Source organism: Copadichromis virginalis, linkage group LG8 (assembly GCF_057382275.1).
Source record: "Copadichromis virginalis isolate Kocher_CV1m ecotype Utaka linkage group LG8, C_Virginalis_male_GT1.1, whole genome shotgun sequence".
Taxonomy (NCBI): domain Eukaryota; kingdom Metazoa; phylum Chordata; class Actinopteri; order Cichliformes; family Cichlidae; genus Copadichromis; species Copadichromis virginalis.
The window spans coordinates 19,288,627-19,312,883 of NC_140625.1; the positions used below are offsets into that span (position 1 = coordinate 19,288,627).

Consider the following 24,257-nt stretch of genomic DNA (forward strand, 5'->3'; position numbering starts at 1 on the left):
TAATAGCTTTTTATTATTATTTCAATTAAGCAATTAAGATCCAAAACTCCAAATTATTGAGTTTACCATCATATAAGACAAACAAAAGGTGAATTAAAGAGCAGCTCTTCTCTCCAAGCTTACCACATTTATTGTGCAAAACACTTTTCCCCTCTTCCACAAATGGCTTTTGCATTGGGAGGCCTTGCACCATAATATGTTGAATTGTCTTAAAAGCTGCTAACTTACCAAACTTCTCATTACCTTTGCTCCTCATTACTGAAATTACCCTTATGATAATTTCAGACTTTCTTCTTTTCTAAAAGAAATCGAATAACAATTACCCTTTTGCCTTTCTGTACTGTAAGTACTGCTTGTCATTAGAAACTGCTGCCAGTCCATTTCCCACATGTATATTTAACATAATGTGCACTGAGTTTGTCTCTGGATGAACTAACCTACATACAAATTTAGCTAAATGACTGCTTTCATGCTGAGACTGGAGAGAGCGAGTCTGGCCCAGCTGTATACACACCTAAGAACCCAACAGAATCGCACTTGGTGTTAAAAAAAAGTTTAAAAAAAAGAAACTCTACCAGCCTCACACCGGAGGAGTGCTAGTGAAAATTACAGCATCACTCAGGGGAGCGGGCAGTAGAAGGTGTGGGATTTGATGAATCAAGGACCTTTTGTTCACAGCGAAAATGACTGGCTTCCATGCAGTTGGAAAGAGCATCTCCTCGCCAGAGCTTGGCAGGGATGCAGCGTCATTTGGAGCCATTTATGTTTGAAGCTGACGCAGAGGGGGACGGAGGCGCGCAAGGTCACTGAAAGAGGATGCAGAACGAGATGATGTGGCCAGTGCTGGGTGTTTAAGTGTGTCTACTCTGCTTGAATTGAGCAGCAGCTGAGTATGCCAGGGCGGCACTCACGGTAATGATGGAGTGAGACGCTCACATCTATAGGAAGACTGAAGTGAACCTCAAGCAGCACAGCTGAGGTTTCAACACAGTAAATGACACGATGAGCACACACACGTGTCAGTATAGAGCCAGCAAGTTTATCGTTTGATTAGACCCTAAATTTAACAGGGAGTACTCAAAAATAAATAAATAAAAATCATCTGTTTTGGTGTCAGCTGCAGATGAATATTCGCCACTTGTGATAATGCTTTGGATGAAAAACAAAAAACAGCAAATGGCATTTTGAAAACTAGTTTTTTTTGTATTTCACACAAGAAAAAATGAGTCCACTGATTGAGAAAACAGCCAGTAATCAGCGAATTCAATTTTCATCTTGGGAAAACAATACAACACATGTATTTTCCAGAACCTTTCATCCACAGTGATTTGCGTTTTTGGCCCCTCCACATATACTAACAGATGGAGATTTTAGATTTGGGGTTCAGTCTTATTCAAAGATGATTGAGCCAGGACCACCTGCACTACACCTGCTAGTACTAAAAGAAAAAAGTTTGAAAAGAGAAAGCATATTTGGGTTAGCTCCAAATATAGGATAGCCATAGGGCATAGGAAGAAAAGACGCATATGGGGTTGACTCTTTTTTTCTTTCATATACATCTTCATTTAATGTTAAAATTATTCCACAGAATAGTGGCCGACATCCTTAAGGGTCTGCACACACACAACTACGGTATGAAACACACACACAGGGATTCAGCGATGTGCACTGAGACACTCGAAATGCCTAAAAAAAATCCCTGAGCTCCAGGGTTTAAATAACTTCATTCACAAACCCAGGTATGCCTCTGACCTCCATCAACACCACCAGGTATGTGTCAGGATATTATTTCTTCTTAAATATGACTAAGGCAACTACTATAACCAACGACAATTAATACATGTGATATTTGTGCCTCCAAAACACTCAGATTTTAAAAGTTAGAACATGATTTTTTTTGTCAAATACTAGCACTTTTTCATACACACCGACAAACCAAACACAAAACTGGAACCCTTATCCACCAGGTAAAGAAATAAAATATCCATGTTTTTTAAATTGATATAGAATGTTTTAACTACTACTTACTTACTTACTTACTTACTATAATTTTAAATAGAAAAAATAGCAAATGCATTTCTATCAAACGCAAAAGAAAGACACTGTAGAAACATTTAGTCGACATGAAAGCGCAGTCCGCAGGTGTCCAAAGCGACGTTCACACACAAACAGCCTCGGAATACAACATTTAAACAACATTCCTACCTGTGTAAGACGGTTGCACAGCTCCTGCGTCGCTACTGTCCATTTCCAGCTGTCACAGATTACAGCGCGAGCTCAGCAGCAGGCGTTTCAGTCCCGCGACCGAGTCCAGAAAAGATAAAACCACGAGGGTAATGCGCGCGCGCTGTGGCACCGCCGCCTGCGCGACAGAGATACCGAATCACTGCGCGCGAGGATGTGAGGGAAAAGAAAAAAGGGCCAAATGAAATCAGTCGACGTGAAAACAGGGTTGGAGCAGCAGTGGCACGGGACTGTTTGAAATGTAAAATGTTAATAAGAGCGGGCTACTCTTATTACTTTATGAAGCAACCCAAAGAATTTCAATGAAAGTGTAGAGCGTTTTTTTCCCCAGACATTTCTACTTATTCTACTCTGTGACTGATTAGCTTAACTGATTGGCTGATAACAGATTTTATTTAATAGGGCCTTATTCAAACAAACTCAGTATAGCCATCTTTTTACACAACCACAACAAAAACTTTCCTCAAGTTGTCCTACAAGATACAAAGTCAAGAATAAATCAAATGTAAACATAAACATCAGCAAATACATGTGCACAACTGTAACGCTTACATCAGACAACCATAAGAGAAGGTACACCATAGTAATACACTATACACTTGATGTTTAATGTGTCTTCATAGGACAATTAGACAACCCTTACATTATAGCAGTATACAGTTACATAACAAAACTTGGGGCCAACAGCTGTATTTGCATTGTTTTATTATTTAACAGAAGTCTGGTAACCTGTCCAGTGGTTGTGATTAATGGTGTACTGAGAGAGAAGAGCTTATAGGGGGCATATCCTGAGCTTTTAGTTGGATTTATGAATCATATCAGAGTAGTAGAAATAGTTGGTTATGTTCATTAATTGTATTTACATGAATAAGCACCTTCTTTATATATAAAATGTAAATACAATAGTCTTATACATGTGGCCTACATCATAGTGTGTAGTCAAAAATGTAACTTTTAAATCGTGACAGAGACTTTGCTCTATAAAAGTGGAAATAACAGCAGACAATAAAACTAATGAAATGTCTCATTAGTGTGGTATTTTCTGCATTGCAAATTGCTTTTACAAGTTAATTTGTTTTATTTTCACAGAGGCCGGTGTGACTGTCATACAGAAGTGCACTCATAAAAGATCTTATATCATCATTGAGGACATTTAAAATAAAGATGGACTTTCAATACACAAAACGATTTACCATATCCGAATATACTGCACTCAAAAGCAGCATGTTAAAACATGACCATATCCTATTGTATTGCATTGAAATTTGTAACATGCAACCAAGCATACTTTGGAGATCATGCTAACCCTCAAGCCTGTGTCATCTATATGTAGAGCAGAAAAGAAGGTCAAAGTTCAAGGCTGCAATGAATGAGTATGTCTTACTCTCCAACCAGTTGTAACAGATGGCTGCACCTCCCTGAGTGTGGTTCTTCTGGGGTTTCTTCCTGTAAAATTGAGTTTTTCCTTCCCACAGTTGCTAAGTGCTTGCTTATATGGGGTCTCCTGATTGTTGGGGTTTTCTTACCTTACAGTATAAAGCCAATGCCAGTAGAAACTACCATAAAGACTGCTTTTGTGATTTGGCACAACATACATAAAAGACAAATCAATTCAATGTTGTGCATTTTACCTAAAGGCAGCTTCGGTATGATGAAATTAAAAGAGAAAAGTCATATTTTGCAACACTGAGACACCTGCTGGTATTTTTACAGCCTTGAAACAACGATAATGTATTTCCATAAACACTTCTATTAAAAAACCTGCTTCCACATAATGGCCACTTATAATAAGATTAAATGTTTGAGAGGTCAAAGGAAAATCTTGTAACCCTCTGACATGTCAAATCATCACTACCTCTGTGTGCAGCAGGGCCTATCATCAGGCATCATCCCCCAATCTTTCCCCCTGTAGACCCTTTCATTAACATAGTTGGGCTTTGTTCAAAAGCAGATCCCTGCAGATGAATTTGAGCATATAGTGACACAGGCACATGCCTTCGTGCGCTGTGGCCGTCCTCGCTGTGTGCGTTCAGATCAGCTGTCAGCTGGAGGGTGATGGATGCATCCTGGAAACATACTTGGAGTTCGAGGTATGTCCTTCTCACTGAAGTCCTTTGACACCCTGCTTGACCCCAGCGCAAGTCAGCCGCTCTAAAAATAAAGAAGCACATGTGCTTGATGCACATAGACGCAGAAACAAGGGTGTAAGATATCATGCTTCTCGTGTCTTCATATCTGCGTGCAAATACAAAGGAAAAGAATACACAGCCTGTTGGATTACAAGAAAGTTATATTCAGGTCCTCGATTTCCATGAAGCTCAAGCCCAATCAACATGCTCCCAGCATCAAAGTTAATGCCAGTGCTCAGCTCCATCATTATCTTGAGTGCTTTCATTAAAGGACATTTTTATTCTGCTGCGTCCAGAATCACAGAGAAAAACCGGCCACAAGTCGCAGCCACATGTTTTGGCTGAACCTGGTCACCATGGCAATGCGTTTAAAAAGAAAAACTCGACTTTGACTTTTGACTTTAAAGTCTCATTGAAATATTGGAATTGACAGACGTGAGTAGTTGGTTTAAAAAAGATGGGAGGGAAAATGCGATTGAAAAGAATGGCATCATTGTGAAGGCTCGAGTCACATAAAGGCTGCAGTTCACAGTGTAACCCTCAGCGGTGAGGAGTATTTGAGCGTGACAACAATATCCACCCTCTGACTCAATTTGACACTCAGCAGGTCTAGTTATTAATCCAATGCTGCAGCTGCAGCAAGTAGCGTTTTGATCATTTTTCCAACCATGTAAGTGATTTATTTTTTTTGTCTTTGCATGTGACTTACTGAAAATATGAATTCAAACATGAATTCATGTCAGCTGTTGGCCTGAAGCCAGCTATAAATGTAAACTATGTGACAAATGTGAGACAAATGAAAAAGACATGAGTCTTCTTAAATGACTTTTTATGAGATCGTCACTGCTGATATCTTACAAAAGTATGAAAGGATCCATCACGCTTTCAAATAGATTAATGGCCTATTTGAATGTGTGCTGGGGTGTGTGTGTAAAACTATGACCCACAAAAGGAAGGAGAGTGGGTATTGAGTTTACTTTGAGCTGGAGGGTAGCCAATATTATCCAAACTTAGAATTATTATGTACAATTCCCCCTTGTGGTTTTTGCTCTATTCATTTAAAATCTTATCTTAATCTTTTTATTTATTTATTTTGGAGATTTAGGCTTAAGCTGGTCATTTCAAACTTGGCTTCAGTGTAAAGCTACTTCACATGGAGTATATATTTACTTTAAAAAAAATGTATATCAGAAGAAATTAATTTAGTTCACTTGATTATAAGCATTTCTTTGACTTTGACTTACTGTATTTTCTTCTTTTACTTTGAAAACCTCCTATCTAGGCATTAAAGACATGTATGTCCCAGTGCTAATTTAATAGGCATGGCTTCACTCCTCTCCCACATCATACATAAACATTTTCAGGGAGAGATTGGAGCATTTAAACTGAGAATGAAAGATGGTGAAATCCTTTTAGAAAAGAGTCCAATCAAAAATTAGATCAGGGTGCATTCTGGGTAAGAGGAGCAAATCTTACCCACCCGATGACTGCATGTGGCTGCGACTTGTGACCGTTTTTTCTTGTACACACTGCCTTGAAGTCCACTTGAGTCTTGATGGTGATGATTTACTGAAGGAGTGCAAAAGAGAAGACAAGATATTCACTGCTGGAGTAATACAAAAGTTAGTATGTTGATTTCATGGTTAATGGAAACACCACAGACAATGTTGTGAAGATTTGAAGGTCTCGGTATAGAAATGTGAACCAAGAATATGTGCATCAATATGTTTTTATACCGTCTTCCTTTGTCCTCCTGATCCCTGGAGAATTGTGAGGATGATCTATTAAAAGGAAATAATTACTATTAAGGCTATTTAACCATATATATCCAATTTAGATAAGTGATGTCATCCATTGATTTCAAGATTATTATTATTTTTTTTTTAGTAGCCTATTTAAGACCATATTTGAAGAAAAAGGTAAAATCGATTAGCTGTTAGCTAATGCTATTACGGACTAGCTTGGTTCAAATTCAAATCAAATTCAAATTTTATTTGTCATGTACACAGTCATACACAGTACGATATGCAGTGAAATGCTTGGACAACTGCTCATGACCTAAAGGAAAAAAAAAAGGAAAAGGCTATGAATAAGATAGGAAATAAATATGAAAAATTAAAAAGGGTAAATTTAACTAGGAAGGAATGAAATATAAATTAAGGTTAAAAATGAAATAACTGTACAACACAAATTAGAATGAAGGGTAAATTTAACTGGGAAAGAATAAGATAAAATATATAAATTAAAGTTGAAAATAAAATAACTGTACAACAAAATACACAATACACAGTATAGAACTATATAAAAATGTATGAAGAAATATAAATAAATAAATAAATATATACACAATAACAGCAGCTGTACAAGTATTAACTGGAAATGAAGAATATAGTGACCAGTGTTGTGCAATCGACATTATGTCTTGTGCAGTGCAAATATGCTTAAAGTGATTTAAGTGATGAAGTGAAAACAAAGTCCAGAAAGTCCAGTGTGTGTAAGAACTATATGTGTGGGTCAGTACTGTGTGGTGGTGTGATTGAGAGACCGTATTGCCTGCGGGAAGAAGCTCCTCCTCAGTCTCTCTGTGTTGGTCTTCAGGGAGCGGAATCGCTTTCCTGACCTCAACAGAGAGAACAGTCTGTTGTTGGGATGGCTGAGGTCCTTCACGATCTTCCTGGCTTTGGTCCAGCACCGCCTGCTGTAGATTGAGTGCAGGTCAGGGAGCTCGGAGCTGACCGCACAACCCTCTGTAGAGCTCGTCTGTCCTGCATGGTGCTGTTCCCAAACCAGGTTAAGATGTTTCCCGTCAGGATGTTCTCTATGGTGCACGAATAAAAGTTCCTGAGCACCTTGGAGGGCAGTTGGAAGTCTCTCAAGCGTCTGAGGTGGTAGAGACGCTGACGGGCCTTTTTCACCACGGTGTTGATGTGACAGGACCATGACAGGTCCTGCGTGATGTGAACTCTGAGGTATTTGAAGCTGTCCACTCTCTCCACTGGGCACTCATTGATGACGGGGTCTGGTAGTTCCTCTCCTGCTTAGTGCTGAAGTCCACTATCAGCTCCTTTGTCTTACTAACGTTTAGAAGGAGGTTGTTCCTCTGGCACCAGTTCTCCAGATTCCTAATCTCCTTCAGGTAGGCCGTCTCATTGTTATCAGAGATCAGGCCCACCACGACGGTTAGCAAGTCATAATTTACTGTTAACTTAAAAGGAAAGTTAATTCTTGCTTGTCATAGCCAGAACCATTGAACGGAAGAGTCCCCTCATCTCCGTTCACTCCAACTGACTCTTTCCCCCCTTTTTTGTAACCACAATGGCGGCTCAACACGCTAGCCACCAAAGATATACTAGCATTGAAGTTTGAGATGCATTTTCAAAAGCATGTACATTTATTTTTACAGTTTATTTATTTATTTAGGTAGTTAATTGCCCACTCCTGCTTTATGCTGTTTTAGATTATAAAATTTTACCCATGTGCCATGTAAACGCCCTGAACTAACCACTATAATTTGTAATGCTGGGCATTTTAACACTGGACTCTATGAGGACTTACTCCAGCAGAGAAGTGGCCATTAGAGGAAGTTTCAGATTTTTCACTCCCACACTGGCTTCATTTTTCAGCCCTGGAGGTCGTCCCTTGGCTGAAGCTACAGCCAGCATGCCATTAGCAAAGCTTAGCATAATGACTACAACCAGGGTGAAACAGCTAACCTGCTTCTATCCAAATGGAACAAAATCAATCTAAACCACCAGCCTGAACTCACAAAATACCACTGTATATCTTGATTGTTTTAGACATACAAAGAAATAAGGCACTTTACATTTACACTTTACTTTTTGGTTGGGAACCATTGGGGAGACACAGCTCCTAGCTGATAAGGAATCAAATGCCCAACTGAAATTGTTGTATTTATACTTTGAAAGCAGTAATCTAAAAATACATGGGTGTTACTGAGAAAATGTGAATGTTCAGCATGTTAAATAATGCAACACAAAGATCATTTAAAAATCACCCTATTATAGGGCATTTTCTGTGCTTTCCTAAGTCATCTCCTCACTAGCATCCTTTCCAGTGGCAACACAGCTAGATGCTCCATTTTAGATAAGACACAATTATTGTAGCACATCACACGCACTATCGCTATCACCTAAAATCTCAAACCTCACCACAGAATGCAGTCCAGATACCACATCCCCGTGCCCTTGGTATTTAATGACATTTCTCTCTGTCCACGGAGATAGAGGGGATCCATCAGAGTGAATGTTTTCTGTATTTTTTAAGCTGGGCTCTGCTATAGATTTGGGGCACTGTTTTTTTTTATTATTTAAAAAAAAAAAAAGGGGGGGGGGGGGAAACCTACCAAAAAATGTTGTTATGACAACCACACCTTTTTGGACACATTACCTGTTTTCATTTGTTGTGCAAACATAACAGATACGAGGGGGGGGGGGGGGGGGAATTTATTTTCAGGGCACATTTCCTTTATTCTGTGAATCTCCTCCTATAAACACAGTCAATTTCAGCCCGGCTCTCAGGCCATTATGATTCACAGAGGCCGAGCATGAAATTAGTTTCTTTTTTGACAGACACATCTTGACTGACAGCTCAACAAATGAGAAATCATTTACTGTGAACAGAGCAGACGCCTGCTTTTGGCAGAAATGCTGAGGCGAGTGCACGACTGCGTGTGTGTGTGTGTGTGTGTGTGCACACGAGCTTGAAAGTACATTTTATGTAAGGTTCTCACTGGCATCAAAACCACAATAGCAGGTCAGGGAACAAAAAAGACACTTTACAATACAATTCTTTACATAGCTGTAGTTTAACGTTGTGTGAGAGGACAACAAAGATGCCATCGTCACAATTTCTGTGCTGACAGAAGGATATTTAGAAGATAATTAGAAAAACTGAAAAGGTGACAGCAGAAAAAATGCAGGAATTATTAAAATATATTTTAATAATAGATAATTAGCTACAAACCAACAAAGTCACCTGCTAGCCAGTGCCCTCAAAATATTTACCTGATAAAGGATGCATTTTATTATAATTATACACCTATTCTGGCTTCACTTGTTGTTTTTAAATCCTGAAATGATCTTACCCCACCTTACCTCTGAGCTGCTTTACCCCTGCAATACTGTCTGAGTTACCTTTGCATGCTAGACAGTCCCCTACATTGTCCATTTAAAAAAGTCATTTTAAAACTCAATTATACTGATTTGGCCTTTGACCCAGCATGAGATATTGTTCTGACTTGCGTTTATTGCATTGTAGTTGTTTTTATTGGTGCTTTTACTTACCATTGTTTTCAGTGTATTTGTTGATTTTTGTGTACAGCACTTTTTGTTAATCTCCTGTAACTGTTTTTAAAGTGCTTCATGAAGAAAGTTGGTATGGTACAGCTGAATTGGTAGACTGCTATTGTTCACTTGATTGAGCAGGTAACCCAAATGCTGAATGGGCTGGTTCAAATGTGTCCTGGACCATTTCCTGTGTGTCATTCCTCCTCACTCTCCCCCGATTTTCCTTTCTACTGTCCTATCAAAATAAAAGCTTCGAATTCAAGAATCAAAACTCTACAGCTAAAAAAACAAAAACAAAAAATCTGTGTTGTGCTCAGCTGACAGCAACTGAACACAACATTTCAGTCAATGCTTTAGTACATATTGGCTCTAGACTATGACAGTACTTTTTTGGGATAAAATAAAAATAACAAAAAAATTTATTTTATCAGATATTATAGTGTCATATGTTCTGACCTGCTTGTTCCATTTACTGCATCTATATTTTGCTAATAGTTTTAAAACCTCAAAGAGCACTAGGCACCCCCTGTTAAAGGGCAGAAATCATAACAACAAAGTGAACTGCAGCATTAACCCAAAGCTTTGAAGTAGCTGTGGAGTAAAGAGGTGAACACAGCTAAAGCAGACCAATACTGTGCCCTTCCTCTGCAGGACAGACTTTTCCTCACTTTGCCATTAATGGCTTTTTGCATGGCCGATATATATACTGTATAATATGCAGACAAATGCAGACAATGGCAAATTTCTTCACCTTGTGAACAGCAGGTGAGAGTTCATCCTTTCCTTCATGTAAACTTAGTAGCTCTGCAAGAAATATTACGTTAATATTGAATCGATTTTAACAATAGTTCTTTAATTCTGATTGTTTAAAGATAGTTTAGCTTTTTTTTAAGTGCAATGCTGCCATCTAGTGTTCAGAAATCTTTACTATGCCATGTCTGTGGTGAAGTTTTTACAGGTGTACTTTTTAGACTTCTAATCATTTTTAAAACTCTCTTTGCATTGCAAAATGTGGCCCATGAGGAGGTTTTTATATTTGTTTTGAAAAAGTATACTGCATATGCTTTTTTAAAACCTTATTCCAAAGTGGATTAAATAAATGTTTCACCTCGAAATTCTACATACAATACCCCATAATTACAAAACAGAAAAAGTTTGCTTGAGATTCTTGTAAATTTGTTAAAAATAAAAAACAATCCAGTTTCTTCTGCCTATCCAGGGCCAGGTCACAGGGGCAGCAGACTAAGCAAACAAGCCCAGATCAAACAAGCCCAGATCTCCCTCTCCGTGTCCACCTGCATTCCCAGGCCAGTCGAGAAATATAATCCTTCCACTGTGTTCTGGCTCTGCCCCGGGGCGTCCTCCTGGTGGGACATGGCTAGGACACCTCACCCAGGAGGCATCCTTGTCAGATGCCCAAAACCCTCTCAACTACTTGGGATGTGGAGGAGCAGCAGCTCCACTCTGAGCCCCTACCGGTTGTCCAAACCCCTCAACCTATTTCTAAGGGAGAGGCCAGCCAGCCTTCTGAGAAAGCGCCTTTCTGTTGCTTGTATCTGCGATCTTGTTCTTTTGGTCACTACCCAAAGCTCGTGACCATTGGTGAGGGTAGGGATGTAGATTGACCGGTAAATTGAGAGCTTCACTTTTACGCTCAGCTCTCTCTTCACCACGATGGACAAGTACAGCATCTGCATCACTGCAGATGCTGTACCAATCTGTCTGTCAATCTCCTCCTCCCTTCTCCCCTCACTCATGAACAAGACCTAGATACTTAAACTCTTCCACTTGGGTCAGTAACTGGTCTCTGACCCAGAGTGGGCACTCCACTCCACTCAAGGACATTGACAGAGTGGTTGCGAAGCCACTCCTTTGTTATCTTGGCTGCTTGCTTAGGGTCAGTGTCATGTAGGAAGTTGAACAATCACCCTAGTTCAAGGTCCGGTCTGTGTGGCAGGTTATCATCAAGGATGTCTTTGTGCATTGCTGCATTTATCTTTCCCTCAACTCTGACTCATCTACCGCTTCCTGCTGGCGAAGAACATCCCACAAGATGATGCTTCCACCACCCCGCTTCACTGTAGGGAAAGTATTGGCCAATGGATGAGCTGTGCCTGGTTTCTTCCAGACATGACGCTTGGGATTCAGGTCAAAGAGTTCAATCTTTGTTTCAACCGACCAGAGAATGTTGTTTCTCATGGTCTGAGAGTCCTTCAGCTGCCATTTGGCAAACCCCAGGTGTGCTCTTTCATCTCACTAGTTTACCATACAGGCCTGATTGGTGGAGTGCTTCAGAACTGGTTGTACTTCTGGAAGGTCCTCCTGTCTTCACAGAGCAACACTGGAGCGCTGTTGTTGATCACCTCCCTGATCCCTTCTACCTCAGTCACTCAGATGTAGGAAGAGTCCTGTTTGTTTTAAACTTCTTCGATTTACAGATGATGGAGGCATTTGTGGTCTTTGGAACCTTCAATGCTGCACAGGTTTTTCTGTACCCTTTCCCACTGAATCTGTTCCTTGATACAATCCTGTCTTGGAGGTCTACTGACAATTCCTTGGACTTCATGTCTTGGGTTGTGCTCTGATATCCACTGTTTGCTATGGGAGGTCATATAGACAGGTATAGGCCTTTCCAAACTATGTCAAACCAACTTTCTTTTTAATACATTTGCAAGGATCTCAGTCAAACTTTTTTTTCACTTTGTTATTATGGTATATATTTTGTGTAGGAGTTTTGAGATAAAATAATACATTCTTATTCCAAAAATGGAATAAATGTAACAAAAATTAAGGCAAATGTGGAACAAGTGAAGCGCTGCGAATACTTTTCACTGTAACTCCAGCACAATCGATCCATTTTATTAACCACTTGTGCTATTCAGGTCACACGGCACAAAGTATTGGGAGAAAAAAAACAAAAAACAACAACTTACTGGCCGGTCTGTATTTTGGGGGTGGGGGAGAAGTACATTCCAAAACAACTCAAAACAAAGTGAATCTTGTATGTTATTTATTTCATTTCAGATTTACAAGTTATTTCACATTTCTTTAAAAAAAAAAAAAAAAAAGGCTAGCAACTCTCCGGTGTTACAGTTAGCAATAAAACAATGCAAGAAAACAACTGCATTTATGGTACAGCCTCTTCAGAAGTGTAGCCTCTCCAATCACGACCACCCTCAGCAAGCAAAGTCTTGAGCTTTTATTATAACAGTCTCACCCAACTCCCTATTAAGAATAACCAAAGCCACCTCTACACCTGGCATTACAATGTGATCTGCAACTAGATAATTTAATGATGGGAAAGTATAAGGAATGCAGGTGTAATTTTATGCACTGTGATTGGTATGTAATCAGACAATCCAGGGCACATTTAGAGGTGCTTGGCTTGCACTCTGATTAGATCTGTTAGTGTAAATGCAGTTAGAGCAGCCTAACAACATTAAGTTAAACAAAATCATCTACCCTTCAAGTTCTGCCTCTTCCTGCTCACATCATTAAACTGAAATGTTAAGCAGAACCTTCAAGGTCTTCTATCTCCTCTTTCCAGAAATAGATAATATTAATTTCTGGACACAAAGATGGCCAACTTGCAAAGATAAAAGATCCATCTTTAACTTGGGAACTAACCAACCAACCTGCATATAGAGACAACGTCAGGACACGGTCAGATGATTTTATACAAGGGCTAACTGCTAACTCCAAAATGTCACCTGTCACTATCAAGATAACTTACACATGCTAATGTCAGGTGCTTATGCTGCATTACGACAAAAAGATTAAATCGCTCTACCATTTGTAATTTAAGGATTAATATTTTTGGGTACTTTTTTTCCCCCACTGAATATAGGCAAATGACAGGAGTAGAAAACGTGTGTGCATATATAAATATACATATTCTACACACACACACACAAACACACGCGCGCACACACACACACTCCAACAATTCCAACAACCTCAGCATCATGCTTCAAAATCATTTATAACAGCATTCGATCATCAGAGAGATGCTAAAGATCAACAGGGAGGCGGACAGACACAGAAGGGAAAGACAGAGAAGAAGTAGTGAGGGATCTTGGGAATTCCCTCTAGCTTATGATTTGCTTTACAAAAGTTCCTTTAATCAAACGGGATGCAGATAATCTCATCTGTAATCTCAGTGTGGAAGTGGCGAGTGGTTCTGCCCTCTCCTGCCTCTCTGGCTTTTTGCTACATGCTGTCCTTAAAATGATGTTCAGGGCTCGTTCACCAAGTTCGTTTTTTCTTGCTTCTTAGTTGCCGCCGCAGCACCGGCTGCTGCTGCTGCCCTGAGGGTTAGTTTGTTCTAGATCTACTCCTGTCCTTGTCCGCCCACCTTGTCCAGCTGTACCCTGGGGCTCGCTCTTCGGTAGCTTCTTCGCTACAGGGACAGGGGAACAGATATTTCAAAATAAAGCTACGAAACACCAAAACAGCACCAAAAGGTGACAATAAAACAATACAGGTTTGTTTTTTTAATCTATCACATATGTTAGGTTAATTTGTGATTCCAAACTGGTCAACTGGAATATGTGACTAAATGCATTACTTACCTATAGCCATGAAAATTTCATTGACATTCATAGCGGTCTTGGCTGAGGTCTCCATAAAAAGCAGACTGTTGTCATCGGCATAGGCTTGTGCCTCCTGAGAACACGATTTAGATATAAAAGTTAATCAACAAATTCAAATGAAACCTCTAAATATCAGATTTTTTGCTTATATTAAGTCCTCTATATGCATCTTTATACCTGAAACTCGACAGCTCTTTTGTTTGCGATGTCCGCTTTGTTGCCAGCCAGAGCGATCACTATGTTGGGACTGGCCTGCCTTTGAAGCTCCTTCACCCAATTTTTCGCACGATCAAAAGTGTCCTGAAAAACCAACAAACTTAATTTGCATTTCCCCAAAGTATTTAGCACTACAGCTATCTTTAATGTTGGTCAAACATGTTTTCTTTTTTTAAATTTCATACTAGCATAGCTGATGTGACCTCAAAAAGCCCACAAGCCCATGAACACACACACACACGCATATGTTTAAAATTAACTTACACTGAGTCAAAGCACACCCTCTGTCATGTATGTAAAAATAATCTTAAATATTAGGTAAATACAACTGCAGGTGAGAAACAACACACAACATGTTACACCGTGTTATTATTTATTTAACTAAAATGCAGAAGCAGTGTGTAAAAAAATTAAGCACACCTCATCTTCTCTATGATGTTATCAGTCTCTCACATCACTGTGGAGGAATTCTGGCCCAGTCTATATTGCTTTGCATATGCAATGCTTTTTAAGCCCCTACCACAACATACAATGAGGTTGAGGTCCTGACTTTGACTGGGCCATCGAGGCATCTGAGTTCTTTTCTTTTTCCAGACATCATTATTATAGATCTGCTGTTGTGCTGGGAATCATTGTCCTGTTCCATGACCCAATTTTAGCTATTTTTTTAACTGTCAGAAAGATGGCCTCACATAGGACTCTAGAACAGGGGTCCCCAATCCCAGTCCACGAGGGACGGTGTCCCTGCAGGTTTTAGATCTCACCCTGGGTCAACACACCTGAATCACATGATTAGTTCATTATCAGGCCTCTAGAGAACTTCAAGACATGTTGAGAAGGTAATTTATCCATTTAAATCAGCTGTGGTGGATCAAGGACACACCTAAAACCTGCAGGAACGCCGGCCCTCGTGGACTGGGATTGGGGACCCCTGCTCTAGAATAATTTGGTATACTGATGAGATCATAGTTGAATAAAGAACCGCAAGGTGTCCAGCTCCTGTAGCCGCCAAAAGCCCAAATCACCCCTGTGCTCTCACTTGGTATGAGACGTTTCTGCTGATATGCTGTGTTTGGTTTTCACAAAAGTGGTGCTGTGCATTATGGACAAGCATCTCCACTTTGGTTTTATCTATTCAAAGGACATTGTTCCACACATCTTGTGGTTTGTTCAGTGCATTTGCTGGAAGATTAGAAACTGTGTTTAATGTTTTCCACATGTGAATATTAGTTTTACTGAGAATAATAAATGTAATTTGTTTGGAAATGACATTATGACCCTTTAAAATCATCGCTGATGTCTTTCCTCCTTGGCATTGTAAACACACACCCGAATGCTCCAGACCAGAAAATTGAAAAGCACCTGCTTTTACAGACGTGCTCACACTTACTAATGATCAACTAAAGTGCCGCTATTTACACTCTTAATTCCTATGGAAACAGTGAGGATGTACTTAGTTTTTCACACATTGCTTTTTCATTTTGGCTTAGTTTTAGTTAAATGAATGTATCATGTTTTGCTATTTATCTGAGGTTGTATCTAAATCATAGTTACAGGTTAATTGCAAAAAACCAAACAAAAATAAGTGAGGATCTTGAATCCTTCAGTAAAAGCCAAAACACACCTTAACAATTGTAACTGTTTTTTCAGTGATTTTTTAAAAATGATCACTGATTATCAGCATATTTTGCATTCTTCCACTTTTGGGAGCAACAAAACAATGAAACAAATGAATTAAACAAAGCAGTATCTGCAAGCATCATACAGTATGTCACGAAACTGAGTACACCCCTCACATTTTTGCCATTATTACCTAAACCACTGGCAACAAAAATGAGTAAACCCCTAAGTGAAAATGTCCAAACTGTGCCCAAAGTGTCAAGATAGATTTTGTGTGGCACTAACACTGCCTTAACTCTATTGAGCGTGGAGTTCACTAGAGCTTCACAGGTTGCCATGGAAATCCTCTTCCACTCCTTCATAATGACATCATGGAGCAGGTGGATGTTAGAGACCTTGCGCTCCTCCACTTTCCATTAGAGGATGCCCCACAGATGCTCAATAGGGTTTAAGTCTGGAGACATGCTAGGTCTGTCAAGCAGCTTTACCCTCAGTTTTTGGAGGTGTGTTTGGGTTTGTTATCATGTTGGAATCCTGCCCTGTGGGATAGTTTCTGAAGGGAGGGGATCATGCTCTGCTTCAGTATGTCACAGTACATGTTGGCATTCAGGGTTCCCTCAATTATGCGTTCCTCAGTGCCAGCAGCACTGATACAGCCCCAAACAATGACACTCCCACCACCATCCACCATGCTTGACTGTAGGCAAGACAAACTTGTCTTTGTACTCCTCACCTGGTTGCTGCCACACACCCTTGACACAATCTGAACCAAATAACTTAATCTTGGTCTTATCCTTGTCCTTAGTCTGCTTGTCTTCAGCAAACTGTTTGCCGACTTTCTTATGCATTATCTTTAGAAGAAGAAGAAGCTTCCTTCTGTGAGGACATCCATTTGATGCAGTGTGAGGCGTATGGTCTAAGCACTGACAGGCCTTAATGCCTTCAACTTCTCCAGCAATTCTGGCAGCACTCGTACATCTATTTTCAAAAGACCACTGGGTATGACGTTGAGCATGTGCACTCAACTTCTTTGATCAACCATGGCGAGGTTTGTTATGAGTGGAACCTGTCCTGTTAAACTGATGTATGGTCTTGGCTACCGTGCTGCAGCTCAGTTTCAGGGTGTTGGCAATTAGAGCAGGGCGATATGGCCAAAAATATTTATCACGATATATATTTGAAAATTTGCGATAACGATATAACCGACGATATAATTGATGCGAGACAAAATACAACTCCACAACATTACTAGCGCAAAAAGACAACCTTCCATTTATTTTCACTTAAACAAGAAGCTGGTTTTTATGTACATTAAAGCTTTATAAAAATGTAACAGTGCAAATGCAAATTCCTTGCTGAAAGTTTAACCAAAAGGCATTTCCAGTAGAAATGGGCTGACACATCCTGAGCATAACCATGTATAATATCCACTGAAGTTAAAAAGAGGTGCTTTGCAACATTAAACTGCAATGTGCAGTACGCATTTTTCGGACCATAAGGTGCACAGGATTATAAGGCACATTAAGCGAAACAAAGCAGTCAGATAAATCAAACTTTATTAAACTCATTCTTCTTGCTTCCTCCACTTCTGTACCATTGATTCATTAATGTTGAATTCTCTGGCAGCTGCTCTATTCCCATGTTGTTGCAGTATATTAATGACTAACCTCGTATTGTGGACGGATTATCTCAGTTGTTCTCCTGACTGAAGTTTGGTCCGTTTACAGCATCCTGCCATGCGATTGCATTTGTCTCTAACCATGAAGAACCTTCACGTTAACTTTTATAAGTGGAAAAGTGTTAGTGTTCGTCCTCCAGCTTCACTGTTTATGTTATGCTAACATAGCTGTGTCGCTAGCGATCACGTAGCACATCATTATATACCAGCTAGCCCAACTTCAGTAACCCTACAAACGTCACTGCTGTTTAGTTTCCTGTCTTCATTTATGTTGGAAGTGATAGCAGAGCTGTACGTTTGATTTTTTTCAGAAATCTCTCAGTCAGAACATGCAATATCATGCTTAGGTAACTAGCGAAACTAGCGAGCTAACTTCCGCTAGCTTCCTGCTAACTTCTAACTCCGTTAAATGTAATAACTTTTGTTTTCATGGATGCCTGGAAGTTAAACTTTATAGTTACACCTGGTAAAGCAGCAATGCTGATCGTTTTATTAAAGATGAAAGAATTTAGACAGTTTTTAACTCTTAGTGATGCTGCAGTGTTGTTTGACCTGAAGAATACGGAGTTTAGGACCCAGATTACTCCCAGATTTAAGAGCATCTTAGTCCGACAAATACGACAATAACGACGGCCCGCTTGCATGTTCTGCAAAAAAATGTGCTTTGTTGTGTATCTGACGGACAAACACCAAACCAGTTCCACATCACGGAAGTTGCACCATTTTTACAAACCAATTCTGGTTCATCTGTTTCACTCAACAATCGGCCATGTGCGTATGAAAACAAAGGCACTGCGCATGCGCGTTTTACTCCCATTCTATCGCGATATTTCATTTTCCTATCGTTGCCTAACATTATACCGGTATTACCGTGAACGGTATAATATGGCCCAGCCCTATTGGCAATATTCTTATAGCCTGAGCCATCTTTATGTAGAGTAACAATTCTTTTTTTCAGATCCCCAGACAGTTCTTTACCATGAGGTGCCTAATAAACTTCCAGTGACCAGTATGAGAGAGTGTGAGAACAATAACACCAAATTCAACAACCTGTTTCCCATTTACACCTGAGACCTTGTGAAACTAATGAGTCACATGACACCAGGGAGGGAAAATGGCTAATTGGGCACAATTTGGACATTTTCACTTAGGGGCGTACTCACTTTTGTTGCCAGCGGTTTAAGCAATAATGGCTGTGTGTTGAGTCATTTAGAGGGGACAGCAAATTTTCACTGTTGTATAAGCTGTACATTGTATCAAAGTGTCATATCTTCAGTGTTGTCCCATGAAAAGATATAACTAAATATTTACAAAAATTGGAGGGGTGTACTCAGTTTTCTGAGATACTGTAACTGTTACCCTGTGGGTGAAACCTACTGTGTTGGTAATGTCATAGACCACAATCGCTGCTTGAGCCCCTCTGTAGTACATTGGAGCCAGGCTGTGGTAGCGCTCCTGACCCGCTGTGTCCCAGATCTCAAACTTCACAGTGGTGTCGTCAAGGCAGACAGTCTGAGTGAGGAAAGCAGCTGCAGAGAGAACGAAAACGTAAACAATAAATAAATGAAACACTCAATCTTCCTAGAAGACTATCCTGTTCACATCTGATCTGAAGATAAGTTAGGAGGCATTGCATCACTTCAGATTAGCTTGGGCACAAATTTATATAATTCTAAATGCCACATCTATAGGTGCATGACCTCTGTGTAGGATAACACGCCACATCACAAGACTCGTATCATCTCAAACTGGTTTCTTCAACGATCAGTTCACTGTACTTAAATGGTCATCACAGTCACAAATCTGAATTCAACAGGGCACCTTCTGGATGTGGCTGAACAGGGGTTTGCATCATACATATGCAGCTGAGAAATATGCATCACCTGTGTGAGACTATCATGTCAATATGGACCAAAATCTCAGAGTAATGTTTTCGGCACTAGTAGAATCTATGCCATGAAGAACTAAGACAGTTCTGAAGGTAAAACGAGGCCCAACTTGGTACTAGCAAGATGCGCCTAACATACTGACCAGTGAATGCATGTTCTTTATGTGAACAGCTTTTATTTTGATGAAACATTTGCCAAATGTCAGCAATGTTATTTAAGGAAAGCTCTTCTACAGATGCTTGTTTTTAAATGACATTTAACATTTGGGAATACTTGAGAGGAATATGAAAGGCACATTTACCCATGTGAGTTATCAAACCTGATACAGCACTAAGATTCCTAAATTTCAAACAATATTCACTTAACATGCAGACAGCAACATAATCTACCTAGAGAAACACCTACAGCTTCCAAACAAAATCAGTTTCCTTCATTTAGAAACGTGTTTCTCACCTCCAATGGTGCTCTCCTGGAATTCGTGGAACTGCCCTTTGACAAAGCGCAGCACTAAGCTCGACTTCCCCACCGCTGACTCCCCCAGCAGGACCAGCTTGAACTGGCAGATTTTATTTGCTGCTGCAGCACCATTAGGCCTGTTTGCTCCTCCACCACCACGTCCAGCCATTGACAGAGACTGTTAGGAAACAAACTAAATACTCGGAGTTTGAGAAGGGTTGGAAGTCCACGCACCGATTGTGAGCGAGGTCAGAAATCACACTCCGGGGCGACAAAAACAGCGGCGATCCAGGCAAGCCTGAAACATTTTTAGAAAAATAAACTGAACCTTTTTTGTGGGTACATTTTAGGAATACATATCTATAAGTGACTGATTTTTACGTTAGCTTGTAGATAACACTTGTTTTTTCATACCTCTGCTAGACTAACGTTTGTTTATCCCCGATTATAGCGTAGAAACAACGCAGTATCCATCATATAAGTTATTATTAATTACGTTATAAAGCCTGTCAGCTCTTCTATCAGACAATACCGAACTGACACAAAAGATTCAGATCAGTCGCTGTCATGTGAAGTTCATAACCATAGATCTACATGCAGTCTGTTCACTTTTTTAACTGCTAAAAGTACAGCTGAGCAGGTCTCCGCCACAGTTATCTGAAATTATTTGTTAGCAGCAGCAAATGTTGTTTGGTTAAAAAAAATAAACACTTAAATGATAAAATGGAAAAGGGCACCACATACAGCCTTGAACTCTCAAACACTGATATCGATATCGGCCTGAAAGACCTAGTCTGGCATGTTAGTAACAGCTGACGAGTTAAGCTAAAACAACCTAGAAATGGCTCCATTCTGTTTTTAATGCTGTCTCACAAGCTGAAATGCTTCTGTAGTCAACAGGACACTAACAAACAATTTAAGTGTGCGTATTTGTAGTTATAAGTCCAAAAGCACCGGGTGAACCCGCTAGTCGTTTAACTTTGACCGTCTATACGGACAAAAACACCATCAGTCAGACAGTTAGCTCGGAAGCTAAAGCTCGTCTGTATTAACGACGATCAAATCAGTTCATAATGCTAATCAGCTAACAGGAAGTTTTGGGTTTCTTACCGAAAACGAAAAAACAAGATTCGCTGTACCGTGTGTAGAGTGACTTATAACGATGTTATTTCTCGTTAACAGCGTTTTCTCCCGTTCCACTAAAAGACTTCCAGCTTCTGTGGAATATATGCTTCCGCCTTCAGTAACAAAAATACTTCCTGGATTCGCTTGTCATGTGATGTGATGTCACAGCCAATCAAATACGGAGATTGCAGAACGTCAGCAGGAGCTAGCTCAGTCCTGTACTATTTTTAAAATGATCAATGACAGAAACACTTGCAATGACTTTTAGAGGAAGATTATTTCGCAGTGCTTGGGTAATTTGCAACAAAGGTTTAAATTCAAAAACTCATACTCCAAAAAAAAAAAAAAAAAAAAAGACTTGATCCAACTTTTCATGACATAATTGACATTATTTATTATTATTATTATTATATCCTTCTGGATGTTTAGTAAGCTAGAAATACAATTAGATGTTATGCGATTTAAAAGACACATTTGTGTAGCCAAGGGATTCATTAATTCTATTTATATTTTCAGAGATACTTACACAATTAACGAAGTATTTTCTTCTTTCCTAATAACTGGTTGTGCCACCCTTGGCAGCACAAATTGCAGTCAAGCTTTTGCAATAACTGGTAATGATTCTTTCACAACTCCGTAGAGAAATTTTGGCCAACTCTGCTTTGCAGAATTGTTTTAATTCAGCTACACTGGCGGTTTCTTGAGCATGAATGGCCTTTAAAGTCATGCCAAATCATTTCAGTCGGATTTATGTCCAGACTTTGACTCAGTCACTCCAAAACCTTTCTCACATTTTGAAAAACAAAAACATTTTTCCTGTGACTCTTTAGTAACAAAGGTCATCTCTATGCAGAAACAACACATGGTTAAATGCCACATGGTGGTGCAATTGGAAAGCAAATAACATTCGGAGGGATTTGGAACACACTCAAAGATACAACCGTATTTTGTTTTGCAGAAAATGTAAGTTATTGTCTGATTTTGCTTTCTTTTCTCCCCTGAATTATAGTTGTATTACAATAAAGTGAAGTAATCTATTCTAAGGAACACCAGACTAACAAAGGATTTGCAGTTATTGATGGCCATAAAACATTGTATGTGTATAATTAGTTGATTTTATTGTGAAAATTGTATTACACAATATGTGGGATTGGATTATTTATTCGCTGGAAAATATTGTGTATGATAGCCATTTATCTGTTGCACAGATCAGCTGAGCAGCAAGTGGCAGATGATACACCGGGCTGATTCATTATCCTGCAGTCATTTGACTTCATGCAACCTTTGAAATATCTGGGAGCTGTGGAAACAAGGAAAACAAGGTGGTATGAAATCATCTGTTGTAACTGATTTAATTTTGTTCTTTTTTTTTCCTGCACACTAAACCAAATGAGGGTTTTGACTTACTAGATCCTGCATAAATGATGGCACTGGTGCAGACATTGTTAAAGCCATGGCAGGTCTCCACAGAGTTTGGGCAGTGTCGCAGACCTCCACAGTAACACTTCAGAGCTTCACCTGGGAAAAAAAATAAATCAGGTTTAATCACTGTAGCAAAGCATTTTCACAGTCAATAATTTAAATACAGTAAATAGAACAGTAGCAGAGTCTCCCAAATGTGCCTCATTGACAGATATGGAAAATGATGCATATATAAACAGGCTGCAGCTTAACTCACTCTGGCTGATGACCAGCAAAACCAAAACAGCAACAATCACAGTCTTCATGTCTTCAGGATGCCTCGCCTCACTGCACCAATCTCTGTATGAAAAAAGGGAATAAATGTGAGAAGATCAAACTCTTTAAGCTCCACCATAATCCACATATTGAAGGACAAACACATCCCACCTGATGAACGATCCTTCTGGAGAGTGATTCCTCAAATGTGTGACAGCTGGGTTTCCATCCTCCTTTTTTATTTGGTCTTGTTGTGCAAGCGTGCAGAGTGAAATATCAAGATCAGACTGTGATGCTGCAAAAACACACCGTGACACCACTTGACTCATCAAGAGAATGTGCAAATATATTTGCACACCAATTGTTCTGTTTGTATAAGCAACATATGCAGCGCAAAGTAACAACATGATGTGAGGACACGTATAAAGCGCAATCAGCCAATTTGGACCAACACTGCAAATAAATAAATAAATAAATAGGTGAGCAAATTGTAACAGGGTATAAAGAACATGATAAAACCTCGTCAAATACAGAGAATTGTTTAGTTTGACGATTTGTTATTGATCTTGGAAATACCAGAGTGCAATCATAAGGGACATTTTCAGATCAGTGTGTCCCTGAAGAGTTCCAGTAAGAAATCAACTAGAGAAGCTGTTTTACAACATAAACAAACAGATGAAAAATGTCTGAAAAACACATCTTTTGAATACTAATAAAAAAAACCCTGAAAAATAACAAAAAAGGGTTTTAAAAATAATCATAAAGTGTTAATGTAGAACTGAGAAGAGATTTAAAAAAAAAACAAAAAACCTTTTAAAACACGATTTTGATTTTGTCAAAGTTGAAAACTGCCAAGTAAGCCCATGGAGTCTTTGTAACAAGACAATCAGCATAAACCCAAAAGGTCTTAGCATACATACAGAGCTGTGCAAAAGTCTCAAGTCACTTCCCTTTGTTTATGTTTTGTCAGGAAAATGTGAAAATGCAGACATATATGGAAATCCAGTATCCATTTACAAAGAGTTTAATTTTCCATCAGGTTCCACTGAGATTCGAACTCAGATCACTGGATTCAAAGTCCAGAGTGCTAACCATTACACCATGGAACCACTTCTCAAAGGCTGGTGTCACTAAAAAAAACAGAGCTTTTATTTACTGAGTATTGGCATAATATAAAATGAAAAATAGAAGCAGTGTCACGTCACCCCTCATTACTTTATGTTTTCTTGGAAAATTGGAATTTGGTGCAGCGATTTATTGAAACATCTGAAAAGATAAATTAAAATGCAGCATTTAAGGAAAAAACAGAGTTTGTACAATTCTAA

The 24,257-nt window shown here is 39.3% G+C and overlaps 2 protein-coding genes, 1 long non-coding RNA gene and 1 other non-coding gene across 5 annotated transcripts in view; all 4 read right to left on the minus strand.

Annotated features, from left to right (window-relative positions):
• LOC146703204 (zinc finger protein 385B-like) overlaps positions 1–2,310 on the minus strand; it is an 81,703-nt gene extending 79,393 nt beyond the window's left edge. Inside the window, exon 1 of the mRNA XM_085466349.1 lies at positions 2,206–2,310. Within this exon, the coding sequence (XP_085322475.1) occupies positions 2,206–2,248 (43 nt within the window). The 5' untranslated portion in view covers positions 2,249–2,310. The remainder of the gene's footprint in view (positions 1–2,205) is intronic.
• Positions 2,311–12,672: 10,362 nt separating this feature from the next.
• On the minus strand, positions 12,673–21,413 carry LOC146703205 (ras-related protein Rab-5C-like). 2 transcript variants are annotated; one of them, XM_085466352.1, is made up of 6 exons: positions 21,270–21,413; positions 20,128–20,428; positions 19,163–19,314; positions 14,449–14,571; positions 14,251–14,344; positions 12,673–14,078 (listed from the first exon to the last, which is right to left on the minus strand). In XM_085466352.1, the coding sequence occupies exons 2-6, from the start codon at positions 20,297–20,299 to the stop codon at positions 13,951–13,953; spliced, it is 669 nt and encodes a 222-aa protein (XP_085322478.1). In that variant the 5' UTR covers positions 20,300–20,428; positions 21,270–21,413; the 3' UTR covers positions 12,673–13,950. The 2 variants fall into 2 exon arrangements, with proteins under 2 accessions (XP_085322478.1, XP_085322477.1); XM_085466351.1 differs by having other exon boundaries at positions 21,241–21,413.
• A 943-nt stretch (positions 21,414–22,356) lies between these two features.
• Positions 22,357–23,179, minus strand: LOC146703206 (uncharacterized). The gene is made up of 4 exons (XR_014922093.1): positions 23,104–23,179; positions 22,934–23,016; positions 22,663–22,773; positions 22,357–22,555 (listed from the first exon to the last, which is right to left on the minus strand). It is a non-coding gene; the product is annotated as an uncharacterized LOC146703206 (long non-coding RNA).
• A 790-nt stretch (positions 23,180–23,969) lies between these two features.
• On the minus strand, positions 23,970–24,041 carry trnaq-uug (transfer RNA glutamine (anticodon UUG)). The gene has a single exon. It is a non-coding gene; the product is annotated as a tRNA-Gln (tRNA).
• Positions 24,042–24,257: the final 216 nt, after the last annotated feature.